Consider the following 19,324-nt stretch of genomic DNA (forward strand, 5'->3'; position numbering starts at 1 on the left):
TCCTCGCTGTCCTAGAATGTGTGCTTAAGTAGAGCGTGGCCGCATTAAGACGTGCCCGCCTACAGCCAGATTTATATCTGGCGGCCACATATGTCACCTAAAATAAATGGAATTTTAGTAATCACCTTGTGCCCCATTCCAGATACGCCGCACTTAATTAGCCTTTGGCCTATAGCTTTGCGAAATTTAAGCTGAGTTTTCGTTCCTAACAAAGATCTGGCACATCGGCTCTCATTGATGGTGTGCGAAACATTTCGTCTTCATAAACCACAATTTCAAATTCAAGTCGCTCCAAATTATCCCGATTCTTAAAGCACTTAACAGTTGTGAATATCTTTAAATGCATATCTTAGTTCTATGCTTTCGAGCTCCCATAAAGTACGATAATCATGTTTGGCAGGTTTTGCGCTGCCTAGCGATCGTCTGACCGGGCATACCGGTCTGATACCGATCGAAATAGGGCCAGCGAGAAAGATACCGAAGCTTAGACAGCCGCAGTTCCTAACGCAGAGAGACCACCGTCGTCATGGGCTGCTGCTTGTCCCAAGAGGACGATCGCTTTAAAAGCCGCCACGACGCACTTCTGCCCAAGAGCAGGAACGAGAACAATCGTGTGTACGTGACACGACGAACGAAATTGCGGATCCTCAGCTAATTCCTATGGGTTTCTTGTGTTGTTTAAGCGACAAATCCGTTGACGCGGACGTAACCAAAAAGCGTAACCTCAATGGCAGCTTTCAACCGTCGTCGGCAGTTGTTGCTGCCGCCGACGGCAACTCAAATGTGCCATCCAAGCCACAGCCATCCAGGAAGCGAGTCGAGAATGTCGATCTGCTTCGACTTCACGACAAGCCACCAACCACGGTCATCGCGACCCCACCGTCATCACCACGGCAAGACAAGGCGCCAGAGTCGTCAAAGGAAGAGCGAGCGGATTCGAGACGAGGAACGAAAGAGCCGTCATCACCAAAGGCGACAAAAAGGTCGTCTCGTAAGGCAGCACACTTGTCCTCGGTAGCTTCCGAAGCGTCAGCAAGGAAGCCACTGGACGCTTTAAAGGACCAGCTACAGGTCTCTGTCTTGCCTTCCATATCGATTAAGGCCGAGAGCGCTAAAAACGAGGGGGATCAGCACAATAAACGAGGACTTACTACTGGCGGCACCGATCTGCAAGGCCAGTTAAAGGAATCCAAGAAGATCACGCCCACGAAAAAGGCCAAAAGAAAACGAAAGGTACGCTCGTCTTTGCATGGTTTCCAATGCTCGTGTTTTCACAAGAGTGGTGCTGGCGTAGAAAGGAAGAAAGTAAGTGCCTCAACGCACAAGGGCGTTAGCCAAGCGACAATCGTAAGCGCTTCTTGCGCGTCTGCAGAATTAATCGATCATCTTCATATGCGCGTTTCTTAAGTCCGCTCGTATCGTCTTGAGTTTTCGTCTCGGCCTGCTGTCGCTCGGCCACTTGCAACAAATCACTTGCGATCTCTCCAAGTTCCTTGTTGCTCCGCTGTAGCGCGTCCTTCTCTTGTCGTAACGTCGCGATCGCGTCCTGCTGTGCATGCACTTGGCTTCGTAACTGCGCGTCTGCTTTCTGAATTTGAAGCGCTTTACTCTCAAGCACAGCTTTCTCCGTCTGGAGCTGTGCTACTTGAGCGTGTAGCTCCTTCACGCTTCCTTGGTAGGCCGGCACCTGCTTAAGTTCCAACTCTAATCCTTGGACTTGTTCCTGAGCCTTTTTCTCGGCGTGTTGCGCCCTTTTCAGCTCTTCTTGAAGCGTTGCGACTTCCTGAGCATGGTGCTCCATTAGCTCTCGCTGCACGTGCTCGACGGATGCCGCACGGAGCTGATCTTTGGTGGCGTGGCGTTGCTGAAGATGCGCGATAGACTGAGCTAACACGGTCTCGGTCTTTTGGTACTTTGCAATCTGCTCGTCGAGGTTCGTTACTCGCTCTTGGGCCTTTGTTAAAGCCTGCTGCTGGGTCACAAAGGCATCTTGGAGCTTACACCGGATAGCTTTCTCCATGTCTATTGTCACGACAAGTTTTTCTAACTCTAAATCCTCGCGCGTTCCGAGCAAGGTCTTCTTGTGTTCCAGCAGCACGGCATCGAGCCGCTTCCGGAGCGCTGTGCACTGCGCGATAGCTTCATCTCGCTCGCGCTCGAAGTTTTCAACTTGTAATCGCTGCGCAATTAGCTCTTTTTCAGTAATTAGCAGCGCTGCGTCTGCCGCGACTTGTGCCTCGTGTTTAACTTGAGCGACTTTTGCATTCAGCTGAGCTGTCGAGTAGCGAAGGGCGTACTCGTTATCGCTCGCATTATCATTTTTTGCAATTATTGTTGATGAATCAATTAATAGTGGCGGCTGGCTTAAAGGACTGTTCTCTTGCGGAGATGGCTTCGCCGGCACAAGTAGCGACTCTGGCGCGACGACGATGTCTTTCATCCGGAATGTCGATTTGATGTGCCCGTTAAGTAACGGACGCAACCTTTACGTCATAAATTTGTCGAGATTTGACGATTCTAACGAAATGTCGGGCTTCGGAAGATGGAGAATAATAGAAATGACAAATTTTCTTTTCAATAGGATCCAAAGTCTTTTTTCATGTAACGTTGCTAGATTCTTAAAGGCAACTCGTGCAACGCACCCTCGCCTGTTTCTACGCGCAGAACCGTATCGTACCCCAAGTCAAGTGTCATAACCTTGCAGCGGTTCCCAATTGGAGGCAACGATGAAGGCCGCGGCTGTCGCTGGCACCACCGCGACAACGACGGACTCGCAACGTGCATCGTCATTAGCGAGCCAAAGTAGCTCTCGATCTAGTGCCAGTGACGTTTCCATCGAATCGATAGAGGCAGCACAAGACACGGCAGAGTCGGCGCGATGGCGCAACCAACAGCGCACGAAGTACTCAGTCAAGCAGAAGCGTGAGCTCATCGCACTTGCCAAGACTGTAGGTGTGCGTGATGTCTGTCGAATGGAGGGTGTACCCCGTCGCACGTTGCGTCATTGGCTGAACGACGCCGAGAAGATCACTAGCTTCGAGGGCTTGGATTCGCGCAAGTCTATTGGGCGTTGTGGTTGTCGTGAGCTTGTGCCCTTTGGCCGAAAACTAAGTTGTTTCCTCAAGCAAGGACAACAAGAAGGCAAAGAGATGACGTCTTCGCACATGATGAATTTTATTCGACAGAATCATCAGCAGTGGCTCGAGAGCTACATGGCAAGCAAGAAGAGCCCTGAAAGTGGCCACGCAGCGCTCGCGAGACTTTGCCAGCGGTTCGTTGAACGACACGGCATGATACATGTCGCGACAGACTCAGATGCTATGGTCTCTAGTTATAAAGGGGCTTCTGTGACAGCGTCACGTGAGCTTTCGCTTATTGAGGACCATCCGCTTATGTTTGGACTGGATATTGGGACGACGGCGATCAAGTGCGTCGTCGTTCGAGCTGACAATAAATTGACTGTAGCCATGGTGACGGTCTCACTCCGTGATGTCATGGAATTAGGCCCTCACAAGAACACGCCTGGGGTCCAGAAAGTTGATCAGATATTAATAGCAGTTCAACGAGCTGTAGCAAAGCTCCCCGAGAAGGCATTGCAACGCGTGATATCCATTGGAATTTGTGGACAAATGCATGGCATTCTCTGGTGGTGCAGTCGTGCAGTTCATGAATCTGCAGAGCGTTTATTAACGACGCAAGGCATAAAAAAGTGGGATGACAAATCGGATGACGCCGTGTGGACGGAGCTTGTGACGTGGCAGGATCAGCGGTGCAGTTCTTTATTCCTGCAAGCGTGTCGTGAAACGATTGGTACGTCGACTGGAATGGGAAGTTCTAGTCGACTCGCGACTGGGTACGGACTGGCGACGTTTGCGCATGTTTTAGAACACGCTCCTCGAATGCTCGTGGGCATGGACGCTTGTGGAACCATTCAAGACTTTGTCGCTTTTGTCTTGTGCGGTCATCAGCTACCGAGCGAGGCTTTTATCGATACGACGGATGCTCATAGCTGGGGTGGCTTTGATCTGTCCACACACGCGTGGGACAGTAAGGTCTTGCAGACTTTACGAATTCCAGCAGCAATGTTGCCGTCTGTGAAGAAGCCGGGGACGTGCATTGGCCACACGTCTGCGGGATGCACAGGTTTTGGACTACCGATCGAGTTGCCAGTGTACGTTCCGATGGGTGATCACCCGTGTTCCGTGCTGGCCGCAGTGACAAAGCAAGCGAGCAGCGAGGCGAGGCTTACGCGTACGGTTTTTATTGGGATGGAATGATGTGGTGAGATAAAAAGTAATTGTGTGGGGTCTGCTTGTTATGTAGTTGTGAATATCGGCACGTCGGCTCAAGTGGCTATGATTTTATCGAAAAGCGACGCTCTGAAGCTGTCAGTCGAAGAGACGACGGGCTTTGAAGTGCGGCCGTTCCTATTTGAGAACTACTACGTGGGGGTTGCTGCGTCCCTTTCCGGGTATGCAAGTCTTCGGTAATCGTCATCACTTCGAGGAGATTTTAATTTTACTTTAAATGCAGTGGCAACATCTTTGCATGGTTTGTACGGCAGTGGCAGCAATGGATCGAAGAGATAGGTCTGACTTCCGTATACAATGGGGACGAAGAGCAAATTTACGCTCGATTGATTGAATTGGGCCTGCGATGCCAAGACACGCAGCTTGTAATCAAGCCGACGCTACTTGGCGAGCGCGCCGACCCTGATGCCTCTGGCAAGATACAAAACTTGCGCATGAACAATTGGAGCATGGGGGACATTAGCGCTGCGCTTTGTCGAGGCCTCATAGACAACCTCTTTGAGATGATACCGAAGGCGCTTCAGTTGATGATGTCGTCACAACTGTATGTCGTAGGCTGCTGCATAATTTGCTACGTGCGGTACTTACGCACTTCTATATGGGCAGAATGATCGGGACGGGTAACGCACTGGTGAAAAATGAACTTTTGCAGCGGTTTCTGCTGCACCATCTTGCTCAACCCTCCAATTTCCACGTCCAAACAGCCGTCGATGCCGCTGTGGGGGCCTCGCTGTCTTCTTCGCTACAAGGTGGACGCTATGCCGTTTGATGAATGGAATCGTCAAGTAAGTAGCGTCGATTGTAGCTCTTTAATATATTAGCGCTCATGCATGAAGAAACACGATCAATCCCCGCGTTTTTCCTTTCATTTGCTTTGGTTAACTGCCGGTTCTCCGACCTGTCCCAGCCAAGCCCAACAAACGATGTCATTCCCGCATACTCACAGAATGTGGAGCTGTGGTACAGCGTCGCTATGGACAGTCGTGCTCGTTTCCTTACTGTCTCAGCCTATTCAATTCTATGTGAATGTAAGCACGCGGATGCAAAGCGTGGAGTTTCCTCGACCTTCACAAGCAACTGACGCAATTGTCACTCTTCATCCACTTGTTGGAGAGAAATGGAGTCTCACCCCAAGGACGAACAACGTTCCGATTAGACTTGAGATCAATCAATCGGGCGCAGCTTCCATTGCTGTGAACTTCAAGCAATTGAAGTTGTTGCCAGGGGATAAACTAGTCGTACGAAGTCTCAACGATTCCATTTCGATCACTATCACTGCAAACACCAGCGATTCGAAGATTGGGACTGGCACCCATTCGCCCTCGTCACTCTTGCTGCGGACCCACCCGTTTTTGATACAAGGCGACAAGGTCGTGATTGAATACTTTCCAAGCATTTCCACGCTTCTTCTTCCACTTCTATCGACACAACGTGCACAGGTCGGCGTCGTAGTCGATTCGTACGAGTATGTCACGTACAGTTCTTCAATGGTCCGTTTTGATACCGAAAGCACAGTTGGAGCCATGGATGAAGCGAAGGAAGCCGTGTGTTATCGAAAGACGGAGCCTCAAATGTATTCAAAGGCTCGAGCTGTGGTCAGATTGATGATTCGTAGTAATGAAGAGCAAAAATCTATTGACAACTCGGAGCAATCGACGAGTTTTGCGTTTTGCACGGGATGGCTCATTGGACAAGGCAATTATCTACTGACGAACCACCACTGTATGACAAATGCAGCAATTGTAAAGGATAGTGAGACGTCAATAACGTATTGGTCGATCACAACCTTTTTACACCAGATTTGGCCTCGTTCGCGACCTGAAAAGGCTAGTCGCATTGTAGAGGCGATTGTCAATTTCATGGCCGAGACAAAGGGCTGTCGGGAGGCAGGGTTTATGGGTGAGAAAGCTGGGGTTGTCGAAGCAACAGAGGTCCTCGTGGTGGCGGAAAGTGCGATGCTTGACTATGCTTTGCTACAAGTATTGACAAATGATTCGACAACGGACTTAGCGAGACACTATGGCTATTTGCGTCTCCGTGCCACCGGACCTGTGAATGGCGAAGCCATCTACATACCCCAGCATCCGCGTGGGGAACCTAAGGAGATTGCGGCAATGAAAGATGGAAAACCCGCACTGATTGAGGTGCTGGCCCCGAACTTGATCGATTCGTCGAAATATTTTCGTTTCAACCGTAAAAGGAGCATCATCCAGCCAAGTGTCTGGTACAACGCTGACACCGAGCCCGGGTCGTCTGGTTCCCCCGTTATTAGTCAACGAGACAATACGGTCGTGGCGCTCCATCGTGCGGGGAACGCTGAGACTTCGCAGTCTTCGTCCGCGGAGCTTTTTAACATGGGAGTGCGCATTGACTTGATTGCGCGTGACCTTCAGCGACGCAAGCTTTTGCCAAGAAACTCGGTGGCTTTATGATTCAATCTTCGACGTAACGCTAAATCTCTATGATCATTTAAATTGAGCTTGCATATTGGCATTTTCGCCGTCATAATCGAAATAAAGATAACGACATATGAAACTCCTCTATAAGAGTAATTCCTCTTTTTACACTGATTTTTCTTGGCAGTTTTTTAATTCTGATTTTTACTTTTAGCCTAGACTTATCTGTAGTTAACAATACCCGGGGTCCCTGTGCATGACAAATAGCTACTTTCAATAAAATATGGTCTGTCAAGTGTTGTGTGCACCTATTGGGCGCCGAGCCATTTGTGGTTTGTACGGATCACACATCATTGCGGACCGCAATGCTTGAAACTTGATACCATGCAATTTTGTGCCTGTATATACCTGAAAACTTCCTTGAGCGCTTGCCAGTGTGTCGGACATGGATCTGAAGCAAACAAATTGGCTGTGCACTCCTAGCGCGGACCGTTGTATCTTTGGGCACATCCACCTGGAAGCACCGACGGCTCTACACAATCGTTTTTCCGTAGTAATGTGTTAAATGAAAAGCGGCGCGAAGGACAAGCTCATACCTTTTCATACTTTGGACCGGACAGAGAGTGCAGTGACGGCACGAAGCCCGCCGACATCTGTAGCAAGCCCGTGGGGTGCACCTGCCACTGTGAATAAAAGTAATTATTTAAAGTCGATGCGTGATATTTTTGCAGAGGAAGAGCGTTTGGCACAGGAGCGTCACTCACGTACACTAGTACGTGCAGAAGAAGACTCTCCTTATAATACTTGCTTTAGAGAGTGTTAAATGTACTGTATACTAATACACAATATGTAATAAAGCCAAGTCCCTGCGCCAAGTGCTCGGCCACCTCCCGATGATGGTCGAAGAGGTAGGGGAAATGAGCTTAATCAATATTGAGGCTCATCCTCACAGCACGCTTAAAGTGTTTCAGCAAACACGCAATATTGTAGCGATGCTCGAGTTTTTCATAAAATCCCGTGTGCTCGGCATCACCATACAAGGCTAAAAGGCAAGGCGCAAGATGTTGCTGGGCCATGCAGAAGCACTGACTTTCAGTAGGATGATATACTGAATGCCAGAATATTCACACCACCAACGTGTAGCTCGCTCTAGACGCGCCGCTTGTTATCTCGGTTACTCTAGCGATCTCTGTGCACTCAAACGGCGACAGATATACCACCTAAAAGGGGCAAAGCTGGTTTAACGTCTGTATAGACACTACTCAGCCACACAATCCGCGTTAAAACGCCGCCGGCGCAAAGTGCCTCACGAGCGCAGCTCCCACTTGACGAGTTCGACACGCCCATGATGGATCAGGATGCATCCGAGGACATTGAAGATGTGGAACTGGTGCACACAAATCAAGTTGGAAAGCTTGCGGGTTTTGTTTCAAATTTGCTGCACAGTAGCGCTTCTCGAACCACCGTGAGATGAAAGGGGTTCGACCGAGTTGTCTCGTCGTTGGCGAGGGTATCAAGAATCTTTACTTCTAAAAAGAAGGCGCCTCTTTGGTAGACAAAGCCGTCGTCCTAGTTACGGGCTTTGACTGTCCCTGAAGCTCACGGGATGGGTCAATGCCGCTCGCTCCAATCGCATGTCGTGGGTCGATAATGTCGATCCCCAGGACCCGCATGTGAGACCCTCGTGGCGCAACCGACGCTAATTAATTGAGCGGGTATTGGCCTTGATCTCCGTTCTAAGCGCCAACAAGCTTGCTTCAATGGTCTTGACTTTCTTCTGGTGGGCTTCGGCTTCCAGAGGCTTGTAGCCCAGGTATGGGAAAGTCTGCTGCACATGCTGTTTCCGGTTGGCGCGGGGTTTGAACCCTACTAGACCTTTAAGTCGACATGTCAGTCCTTGACGACTGCACCAGGGTTGGATACCTGCTCTCACACCTCAAGTCTCCGATCTGGTCCATCTTGTTTGAGGTTTCAAGGCCATTGCCAAATTCAACGCCAATATTACGACCATCATTAGCACCAAAACCTTGGCCGACACCAACGCCATGTCGGCTGTAGAAGCTAGTCCTAGTAGCTCCCTGTCGCAAGAAGATGTTTGACAGAATGATTCCCTGGACGTGGATTCAAAGACGATGATATAGATTGGATTGATGCTTCATCAGCTACCTAAAAAGCCGAAATAAATCGAATAGTGAAACGGGGTGTCCGTTGCACAAGTATTATCTCCTATGAGAGGCATAATTAATATATGTCCTATAAGAGGAAAAAATATTTGGAAGCACAAAATTATTATCATTACTGATTTTAACTTGATAGTTCCAATATTACCAACTTTGGTAATATTGACGCAATAAGACATTTGTTCTATTGATTAATTGATTAAAGTTTGTATCAATCCCATTTGGGCACTGCCGACTTGTACTGCTTTAGTACAAGTCCACTTTCCACTGCTTGAAGGCTAGTGGTACCACCCGTCACTTCACATACTCTAGTAAGCGCAGAGGAAGACTCCCTTTATAAACACTTGCTTCAGAGAGGGTTAAAACTAAACTATATTTGATATAATTTGTTTTTCTATTTCTATTTATTTTCTACTAACTTAATTATATACTCTCTCTTTTCGCGCGTCCAGTGCTGACTGGACCGCGGAGCAAGTAGATATAAAGGCCTCTATCCGCCAATGAATAAGCTTTTCGAATGTAACAATGTAAAGTAATATTCCCAACATATTATCTACCTTTCGATAATATATTTAGGGAGTTGTTGTATACACTACCTTTTAGTTAAATTCACTACCTTTTCTAAAGTACACGTCGCACCTAACATTATATTCACTACCTTAATCAAAAATAATCACAGCTGCAAACCACCATCACTTGCAAAATATTATTAAAATTAAGCACTTTCAGAATCTTTTCTGGCAGCCACAGGAGTCCAATAACTGCTTAAAATATCGATTCCAATATATGCCTGCGGTAAAGGATCTTTTGCACTGAACCGAAACGTTTTTGTTTATGTGCCATATGCACAGAAGGTTCACCTATGTTATGAATATGTTCCCTACAGTTGCCATGAGTGCCAATTCACGGGCTGCGATAATAAGCTTGGGTAAAGAAGTGCCTGGCCAGATGGTGGGTAACTTTGGTCAAGGCCCATGGGTACAACTTTTCTTTTTCATCTCGGAGAAAGCAAAAGCCCATTGTGAATTAAGAATTGAAGCTGGTTATGTCAACAAAATGCAGAAATGGAAGATGATATCTGTTTATTTTGCAAGTGCAATCCATGAGGATTACATGATAATTGTGTTAAGCGAGTTGTATGCTTGCTTTGTGAGCAAAAACGAGAGCTGTGATCCTTGCCTGGTCATCTGATCCGACAAATACATGGAATTGCTGTCTCTCAAATCATCAAGAAGTGTATGTAGGGGTGTTCTTCCTGCTAATATCTCAGTTTGCACTTTAACTCGTTCGCTGTAGATGATCCGGAGGCAAGCACGTGACCGCAGTTTGTTTTGCGTATTGTCGACAAAATCCCCAGTGGTTTAATGCCAGCAAGAGTCATGTTCTTTACATCCTTTGGCCCCTTAAGCTTAAAGCTTTTTGTGGGATGGGTGACCAGGTGAATGAGAGGAAGGTTTATCAAAATGTAGTGGATTTTTCACCTTCAGAGTCCATTTTCCTATCTTTTTTGAGAAATTTCCACCAAGTCAGAATGGACGGTCATTAAGTCTGGTTGTTCTCTGTAGATGCATGAACCGAATCGTTGATGGCTTATACGACCATCGGTAAAGACTCGCTCCAATTCGAATACATTTGGACATAACCTCGAAGTGTCTCGGATGCGCAAATTATTGTGAGTTGGGACGACGACACGCGAAGTGTCGCCGACAACGGCTGTGTAGTACAGTAAGCCGTTGTGTTACATTACTATTATTATTCGGAAGATAGCATAGTCTGGCTAAGCGTCTGTTTTGGGAACAGAATCGCTCGGATGCGTGCTGACCTACTAAGTTCAGACCTTCCGTCGCACCTGAAAGCTAAGCTAAATCGCTTTTGTTGTGTATCGATCTGATGACGATCGATATAAAGCTGGTAAATCTTTAAAAGATTTATCAGGTGGATTCATCAGATGACTCCATTAAACGCAGAAGGTCTTTGTCTTCTGTGTAGGCTTTCTTTATGTCATCAAACAAATGATGATGGAACACTTGTAACGAGTGTGCAACAGTAGGATTATTTCTACTGTTGGAGTTCGCAGCTGGCTCGAAATCAGGTCGGCCTGATAACGAATCAGCGACAACATTAAGTCGTCCTGGTTTATATTCCACGTAGAAGTTATACTTCGCGATTAAAGACAACCATCTCGCCATTATTTGCAAGTTGTGTAAAGTATTTATAGCCGTGCGTAAAGACGCATGGACAATAAGTCGCGACTTTTACTGGCCTCACCAGTATCAGTTCGTGCGCAAGTATATTCGTGCTTGAGCGGTGTCTCCTCGGGTGAGGCCTAGCCCTTCATCCCGTGCACCTCTACAATTTCTACCTTCCGGCAGAATGAGTTGTTGGGAGTAAATTTCGAAATCCCGGAGATTATATTGTCGGCACGCTTGAATGCGAGGTTACATCGATATTCTATCGATAATGACTTTGTGCTAATCCACCCATAAAGCGGATCCTCCGCATCGTAGTTCCTCAGAATGAGAAACTAAAGTATCGAACCCTTTATTAGGCACATGATTTATTCATCTCAGTTGAGAGAAGAATCAAGGCTGCGTCGGCCAGAATACTGGTACACTAAACTCTACAAATAAGTAAGCACTTATATGCGCACAAGCGAGACGTGCCAAAAAATAATCGTCGACTCGTGCCCCACTTGCCAGTTTGCCCGTATCCATTGGTGCTGGGAATCCCTCAGTATGGATTCTATGTTTCGCCAACCGAAAGGTTCGGGCGCATTGTGGTCTTTGTTGACCGATTGAGCAAAATGGCACACTTAGCGGCTGTTTCGGATTCCATTGATGGTGAACCTACAGCGAGGCTGTCTATCGATCGTGTGTGTTTCGACAACACGATTTGCCAGTGGCAATTTAGCTTCGATAAAGATCGCTCGGCTTGTTGATATCAGCGCTGTTACGGTTAAGAAGCAGGCAAGAGAATTTTTCGCAGCGCGATTAGATGTCCTGCGTAATGTGCAGGATACTATGGCTAGGAGCCAAGACAAGCAACAAAATGAAGTGGGTACTCAAGGCACAAGTTGTTTTGATCATTACGCAGTCGATGACAGGGTCTTATTAAACGCTTAAAACATACCTTCAAACTTAGTGCCTGCGGCATTTAAGACTAAATTGCGTTCACTCTCTATTGGACCATTTACGGTCGTGGCTAAGAAGGGCTTAGCGTGTACGTTAAACCTTCGAAGCAAGCTGCGAACGCATCTAGTCCTAGTTTTCTCGTTGCCTTACTTAAGCCTTGTAGGGACCCCTCCCATATGGATTGGAAGGCGCTCGCGCCGAGCAAGTCGGCTCGCCGAAGATTGCTGCATCCTTATCGAGAGGTCCAGTTGGCTCTTTGAGCGAGCATGATAACGCTCGAACGTCAACAGGCGATCTTGGCTTACCATGATTACTCTCCGTCCGGTCAAGATTTTCACGGATTTTAAAAGATTTAAGAACAGACAAAATGACAAATAAAGTCAAGATGTCTTCTATAACGGATAGGGAATTCATTAACTCACCCTCTCTTTTTCCGAAACTCACCCCATCAATTTTTAGCCAATCAAATGTCATGATTAGAGCCCATCACATATCATAAAATATATCGACGTCAAAATCTCCGTGCATGATCAGCAACGTTTAAATCTCCGCGCACGACTAGCAACATCAAAATCTACCGTCAATCATTCACTTTCCTGAAAAATGTATATTATAAGCTGGAATCTACGTGGATTTCACTTGAGGATGGTGAACAAGCCATTAGAGCTGCGGCATAATCTGACGGCTTTTAATTGAAAGTTGCGCGGTCCAGAAAAGTTGGAAACCTTCCTGAAAACGAAGTGCGAGTAAAGGTTTTTAATTGCGAGAATGCTGGTATCCCTAATGCCCAGACCGCGCGGAAATTTTTTTTTAAGCAAACGAAGCCATAAGTGCTTTAACTGTCCTTTCGAAGTCATTTTAAAGCGTAAGGACCAAAGAGCTTGGAAGTTGGAGATAGATTATGGTGCATACAACCATGAACTTGTGCACCTTAGTGCATATTCTTCCTTACGCAGGCTTAAGGAATACTGCACGTCAGCAGGTGGCCTTGGGCTGTAATTATGACCTTGAATTGGCTAAAAACTGGATGGTGTGAGCTTAAGAAAAAGAGAGGGTGAGTAAAGATCACGGCTTGTTTAATCTCTTTAATGGTTGCTCTCTTGTGGCATCAGCATGAGCTTCGCCTTCAAGAATTCTGGTTTAAAGAGCCATCGGACGCTAGTATCCAGGCTTCTTTGCTATACAAGGCCAACGTGATGCGAGAATTGCGGACGTCGTTGTCCTCATCATGCGATTCGATTAATGACGCAACCTCGTACTGCAAGAGGAGACCCGGGACGTCCAACATCAGTTGGGAACGAGGTTTCCAACTATAATGCGAGGGCTGCCTACATTCGTCACCACGTGCTTTGGTAAATTTACCGTCGACAATAGGACTAGGTCATTAATTTTGATAAATTTAAATTTTAAGTGGTCGGGTAAGCCTCAATAGGATTTGGTTGGGGGCAATTTTTAAATTCTGAAGAATATTATAAAAAAACTATATCTCTGCCAATGTATCATTCTTTAACTGATCAAGAACAGGATTATGTTATAGCCACGGTAAAAGATGAGTGAAAATATGTTTGCTCTTCCATTTTTTTCTGAGTTCCGTTTCTGTCAGTCCATCGCATTAGCGATGAAATCCTGTACGAAACGGAGCAATACTTTTTAAGCCAGCAGGAAACCACTTGCTGACTCAATTTATTTGTGTTTCAGTGCGACCGGCTCGCACTGCAGAGATATTAATCTCTTCATTATTGAAAATATTATCATTCTCATTAATAGTATTGTTTTGGATGCTGAGTCTTTCAGCATCGTTGTCAAAGTCAGTAATAGCATTGTTGTTATTACTGAGTTTGTCCACTTTAATGTTAGTTTGCTCAAAACTGGTATTGCTTGCATTGACCTTAGGGCTAAAGCGTGATGATCAAAAGCTTGAAGGTCTTTGCTCGAACGAGTCCCTCTCCCCCTTGAATACGGGTTACTCTCAAACAGGGTAGTTATACGTGAGTGGCGTAAGCCATTCACGAAAAATGGTGTATGTTTTGAGGAAGCATGCACCGAATTGTTGATGGCTATTCTACTATCGGCAAGAACTCATCTCAAATCTTTAAGGAATGGACGTATCCGCGAAGTATTTCTTCGAAAATATGGTTTCCCCGCTCCGTCTGACCATCTGTTTCAGGACGATAGTGATTGACATTTTCAACTGCGCTCCAAGTGGTTTGAACACAGTTTGCCAAAATTCCGCTGTGAATCCAGGGTCTCGATCTAGGACCAGTTCGCGGTGTAACCCATGGAGCCGAGATATCGGGTTAACAAAATCACGAGGACGTCCGTTGGCTGTGATCGACTCCGGTACTGAAGCAAGATGTACCATTCTGCTGAAACGATCAACAAAAACAAGAATACTTCTGTTTGTCTTCGGTAAAACCAAAGACGAAGTCCATAGATACAGATTGCCAACATTCTGCCCGAAACAGGCAGAGGTTGTAACGGAGCACGGGATGAAGCACTGGGCTTCACCCGTTGACAAAGTCCGCAAGCACGTATGTACTTGCGGACGAATTCATACCGGCGTGGCCACTTGTGCAGGAAACATTTTTTTCAACAAAGAAGAAATATGTACTGTCATTTTGGCGTAATTGTGTGAGTACCTGTGCAGGTACGCCGCTAAGCCGAGAAAATTACGAAGTCCCGTTATATTACTTGGCGCAGGCCAATCTGTGATCGCCTATCTTTTCCGTATCAGGGCGATCCCATGTTTAACCACGATGCACCCAATTAGTGGCATTTCGCTTACGCCGAGTATACGCTACTTGAGATTTGCATACAACTTGTGCTTACGCATTAGTGTAAGATCCTTTCGGACGTGGGTCGATGCACTTCAAAATTCGACTTTCCATTGATGGCACTGCTAGGAACGAAGACATCATCAAATGATTCGGTGCGAAATCCCGCACCGACATTAACACAATTGTTGAATGTAGCAGGGGCATTATTAAGTCCCTGTGGCATGATTAGCCACTCCAACAGCATACCGCTCTGGGTGCATCTGCTGTAAGCGGGATATCCTATTCGCGCAGAAAAATCTGATAGAATTTATTCATCAGATACATTGACGAAAATATAGTACTGTTTGACCTACCAGTAATCATTACGTCTTTTTGGGGTATCGGCGTTTGAGCCGGTACCGTTGCAGCGTTCAGTTTATTGAATGCACGAACAATCCGCCATCCTCTTGTTGCTTTACGCACGCAGAAGGTCGGAGAGCTATGTGGGGAATTTGATTATATCACATGGCCCGCTGCTAAGCGTTCGGCAAGGAAAGTGTCGATCGCTATTACTTGTTCACGAAGGATTGGCCATTGCTTCATCACACAGGATTTCGAACCCTGGGATTAGGTCAAATTTCCTGTCGAGAGTGCCTTTATACTTAGGCAATAAGCACGGTACTGATTTAGGGAAGACATCCTTACACAATTGTTATATAAAGGATATGTCTTCAAAGATTCTCAGGATTGAAACGTGAAACGTTCAATCTGAGTCTTCTCATCGAGGACAATTTCGTCCATCGATTAGCTACTGAGAATCCGTTCGTTCTCAGAAAATACTATTGCCGACCGAATATCGGCCACGTAGTTGTCATCCAAGACAAGTACGCAGATCTGCTTGACTTTGCCGCTACGAAGATCACTCAAGAACCGTTTCGGTTCTAGCGTAAGAAATTGAGTTATCTCCGAGGTTAACATCGTAGGCGCTAAGAGATCAAGTGTATAAGCGCCTACGCAGGATCAATTGTTTACTAAGACATTAATTGTCTCAGTTTCTTCTTTGGAACCTATTTTCAAAGGTACCTGGGAATCTTTGACCACAGGTTTCCGGATACTAATTTTACAGAATTTATTTGGGGGAATACTTTCGCACCGTCTCTTGTAGACTGGCGTTTTAAACTTACTTGGATGTGCTTTTCAAGCAAGCATCCTTCTTTCGTACCGCTCAACTTATTCGAAGGGTCGAACTTCGACGCTGTGTGTGCTTGTGCAAAGCCGTCGGTAATTATGTTCACGTCATAATGGTGGACCTTCGATACTGCCTGTGCTTGTGCACAGGCGTCGGGATCTAACTCCACAAGGTGTTACTGAGGTCTTGTACAGTTATGCAAACGACCGAACCACAAGTGAGGCTATCGCACTCACTCGTAGGACATCTACACGCTTATGGACGCCCTAAGACGTTCATCAGTTGGCCATCTGATGAACAAGAGACATGCATCGTCACGGCTTGATGCTGCCAATTTATACATGGCTCGTACTTTCTGAGCCATGGTAATCCAAGGATGACATCAAATTTGTCATTGAAATTTAATACGATGAAATCATCATCGTACTGTTTACCGTTTTGAAGTGTATTGGATGTTACTTACACGTTTCTTAACCGTCACAGATGCGACTGTTGCTAGGCGCACTGTCATCCTCGCTAGACGGATATCGCGCTCAATAAATTTGGGTCTGCGATCTTCTAGCGATTGGCGTCTAGTAAAATTATTCGATGCCCTACAATCGACATCTTAAGTGGCAACTTATTTGACACTTATATTTTCAGGGTGATGAGGCTAACCTCATCCCCTGGGGCAGTTACACACAATGTTTGTGTGTGAGGAGCAACTTTAGTCAAAAGACCTGCAAAATCTTTTGACGTCGCTGGATCAGTAGGGCGCTCCGCACCTACTGACCCCGACCCTTTTTTGACAATCTGCCTCGCCGTTACAATTTCACAACAGCGTCGGATCCGCGTCCTCCACCACTCCTAGCGAGAGGTCGGTGGATGACTAATGATACAACTGATCAGGTATCGTGTATGTTGGGCGTAAGCGAGAATGTCACGCTTGCCCTGCTTCAAATCCAGGAGCTCGACTCGAGCCCTGAATTCGGCACGTGGCGGCTCAAATATTTGTCTGAGCCGGGTCTTAAAGACCTCATACAACCCAAAGATAATGGGTCGTTCAGCTTGAGCCTTAAAGCTTAAAATTTGGCACGTCCAGCTGAATTGGACATGCTAAATCTTACTTTCGTCGCATTATCACTGATACGGCGATCTTCGATAATTCGTCGCTCAATCCGACGAACCATCTTAAAAGGGAGTCGCCCTCGACTGCCTTAAACTTAGAGATTTCGATCTTTAAGCTTTCGGGTCGACATGGAAGCGTCGGCCAATTAGCAGCATGTAAATGCTGCTGTCTCAACAGGTTTTATCTGTTGAGCACTGTTCTCTCAACACCTCCGTGTGCTGAAAGCCTTGCTCGTGACGCAAGGCTACTTTCTCTTGAGCCCCGTCGAGTTCGTGTTAAATGAACTCGGCTATGGCCGCAAGCTGTTCATCTCTGCCCAGAGTAAGCAACATGGCGCCAATGGCTGGCCCGCCTACGACCGAACTTGTTCGTTCGATCACTCTCCATTCGAGGTCACTGAAATGAGAAAACCTCTCACGCGTTCCATGATAACCTTCTTGAGGGGCTTGAAAGCTCCCTTCTTCCTCATCCAACATGTCCATGTTGGATGGAACGTGTGTGGGCCGTTGAACGGACTACAACGTGCCCCCACGTGTGACGGAGCACCTTTCACTAGTACTGATCAATCCGATTTAACCTTACACTGATTACAGTGTAGGTTGGGTGCCTCAAAACTTCACTGCACAAGAGTACAGCGGAAGGGATCTAGGTAGCTAAGGGTCTTTAGCTACCAAAACGTAATTCAATGGATTAGAAATAGGGAAATGTAAAACTGTATTAATATATTTAGTTTCCTACGTAATGATCTTTTATCTACGACTGAACTTATTCTATTAATCTCTAATTAAGTATGGCGCATCCTTGCGCATCGCACCATCTTGTCTTGTAAAGATGGCGGGGTTGATTTAGACTAAAATCATCCAATCAATAGAGCTAATGTCTTATTGCAACAATAATATTATATTTGGTATCATTGGAATTATTTGAGTCAAAATCAATAAAGATAATTCTTTGCTCTTGAGTTCTCACTCCACATGCGACGAGACTGTCTCGCTCCAAGTACGATAGAATACCTGACGTCTCTCGAGCAACTCCATATCCAGCGGACAGGGCTCCATGAATTCGTATTTGGCGGACCCCGGACGCTCCTCGTCATTCGCATGCCAAATTTCGGGAATGGGCGATCATACTCTTACTCGCATCGCCGTCCCTTGACGTGGGCAATCCAGTAGGATGTCCGACTCCATTGAGACTGCGAAACCGACCTCCTCTCACTCACGACAACATTTGGGAACAAGTCGGAGCGGGCAATGAAAGAGGCACGTCAAGCGCTGCCGACCGTGACCACATAAGCTCCTAGGTGCTTACCTAAACGCAGAACGGGATATATTGGGTATTCGAAGGCTCACCATCGCCGCCGGTCCAGGGGTCACGGAGGTAGTCACTCAATTTGTGGAGCGAAGTCTTATCCGGCATGAGGTCGTCTTTTTTTCCAATCGACGGCTCCACCAATTTTCGTGGTCAGCACCGGCTACGGTTCCCAATCATCGTATCCTCCTGTTCCTGAAACAAGAAGCTTTCCGATCGACAAAGCGCCATCTCGCATCGCCACTGTAGCAGGTCATTGATCGGCTCACCGTGAAGAGCGAGACAACGAGGTCGCAACGAGCAGCTCTCGACATCTCCCCGTCTCAGCTGTGGGACCATGGGCACGCGGTCACTGAATACCAGCTGTGGACACGATATCGCCACGCTACAGCCCAACTGGACTTCTGGTACCAAGACTGGCCCCCTACGGCGTCTGCTCGTACCGCGAATGTCAAGGACAGAAGGAAACCCAGGAGCGCCCAAGCAGTTTGGGTTGGTCTCATTCGTCATTGGGAGGGCGTGCCTCACAAACCTTACCAACTGGTGGGTTGGCTTGAGCAGTATTCTTACCGTACCGTATCACGCGCTTCGCCGCGAGTCACGGCACGACTATTGGCCCGATACCCAGACGACATGGCGCAAATCGCGGCAGCTACATGATTGCCATACCAGTCACCGTCTGCTTATTATAATTATGTAAAAACTACACATAAATATTTTCTTTGTATGAGTCATTCCGCTGCATCGTAAAATCAGCAAGCGACAAATTCTATTAAGAAATAAAGAAAAAACGAATACATTTTCGGGACCAATGGGTCTAAGAAGCGCTGCATTAAGAATGCGAGTTCTGTGCCCAATCCTATCGATATCAGGAACCCCATCATTTGCAAAACAAAACACGACACTAAATGCACCAGTTGAACATAACTGGTTGACCGCAGACTGC

General features: G+C 46.7%; 4 protein-coding genes across 4 annotated transcripts; 2 read left to right on the plus strand and 2 right to left on the minus strand.

Moving 5' to 3' along the window:
- Positions 1 to 300: 300 nt before the first annotated feature.
- Positions 301 to 1,510, plus strand: CCR75_008256 (uncharacterized protein; the record flags this gene model as incomplete). Its single annotated transcript, XM_067966310.1, has 3 exons — positions 301 to 615; positions 684 to 1,233; positions 1,409 to 1,510. The coding sequence occupies exons 1-3, from the start codon at positions 527 to 529 to the stop codon at positions 1,508 to 1,510; spliced, it is 741 nt and encodes a 246-aa protein (XP_067823659.1). The 5' UTR covers positions 301 to 526.
- CCR75_008257 (uncharacterized protein) lies at positions 843 to 1,091 on the minus strand (the record flags this gene model as incomplete). The annotated part of the gene is made up of 1 exon (XM_067966311.1): positions 843 to 1,091. The coding sequence occupies one exon, from the start codon at positions 1,089 to 1,091 to the stop codon at positions 843 to 845; it is 249 nt and encodes an 82-aa protein (XP_067823660.1).
- CCR75_008258 (uncharacterized protein) lies at positions 1,331 to 2,440 on the minus strand (the record flags this gene model as incomplete). Its single annotated transcript, XM_067966312.1, has 1 exon — positions 1,331 to 2,440. One exon carries the CDS (start codon positions 2,438 to 2,440, stop codon positions 1,331 to 1,333), a length of 1,110 nt encoding a protein of 369 aa, XP_067823657.1.
- Positions 2,441 to 2,726: 286 nt separating this feature from the next.
- Positions 2,727 to 5,417, plus strand: CCR75_008259 (uncharacterized protein; the record flags this gene model as incomplete). Its single annotated transcript, XM_067966313.1, has 4 exons — positions 2,727 to 4,251; positions 4,324 to 4,471; positions 4,534 to 4,854; positions 4,917 to 5,417. 4 exons carry the CDS (start codon positions 2,727 to 2,729, stop codon positions 5,077 to 5,079), a joined length of 2,157 nt encoding a protein of 718 aa, XP_067823658.1. The 3' UTR covers positions 5,080 to 5,417.
- Between the last annotated feature and the right edge of the window lie 13,907 nt (positions 5,418 to 19,324).

Source organism: Bremia lactucae, linkage group LG17, assembly GCF_004359215.1.
Source record: "Bremia lactucae strain SF5 linkage group LG17, whole genome shotgun sequence".
Lineage (NCBI taxonomy): Eukaryota > Oomycota > Peronosporomycetes > Peronosporales > Peronosporaceae > Bremia > Bremia lactucae.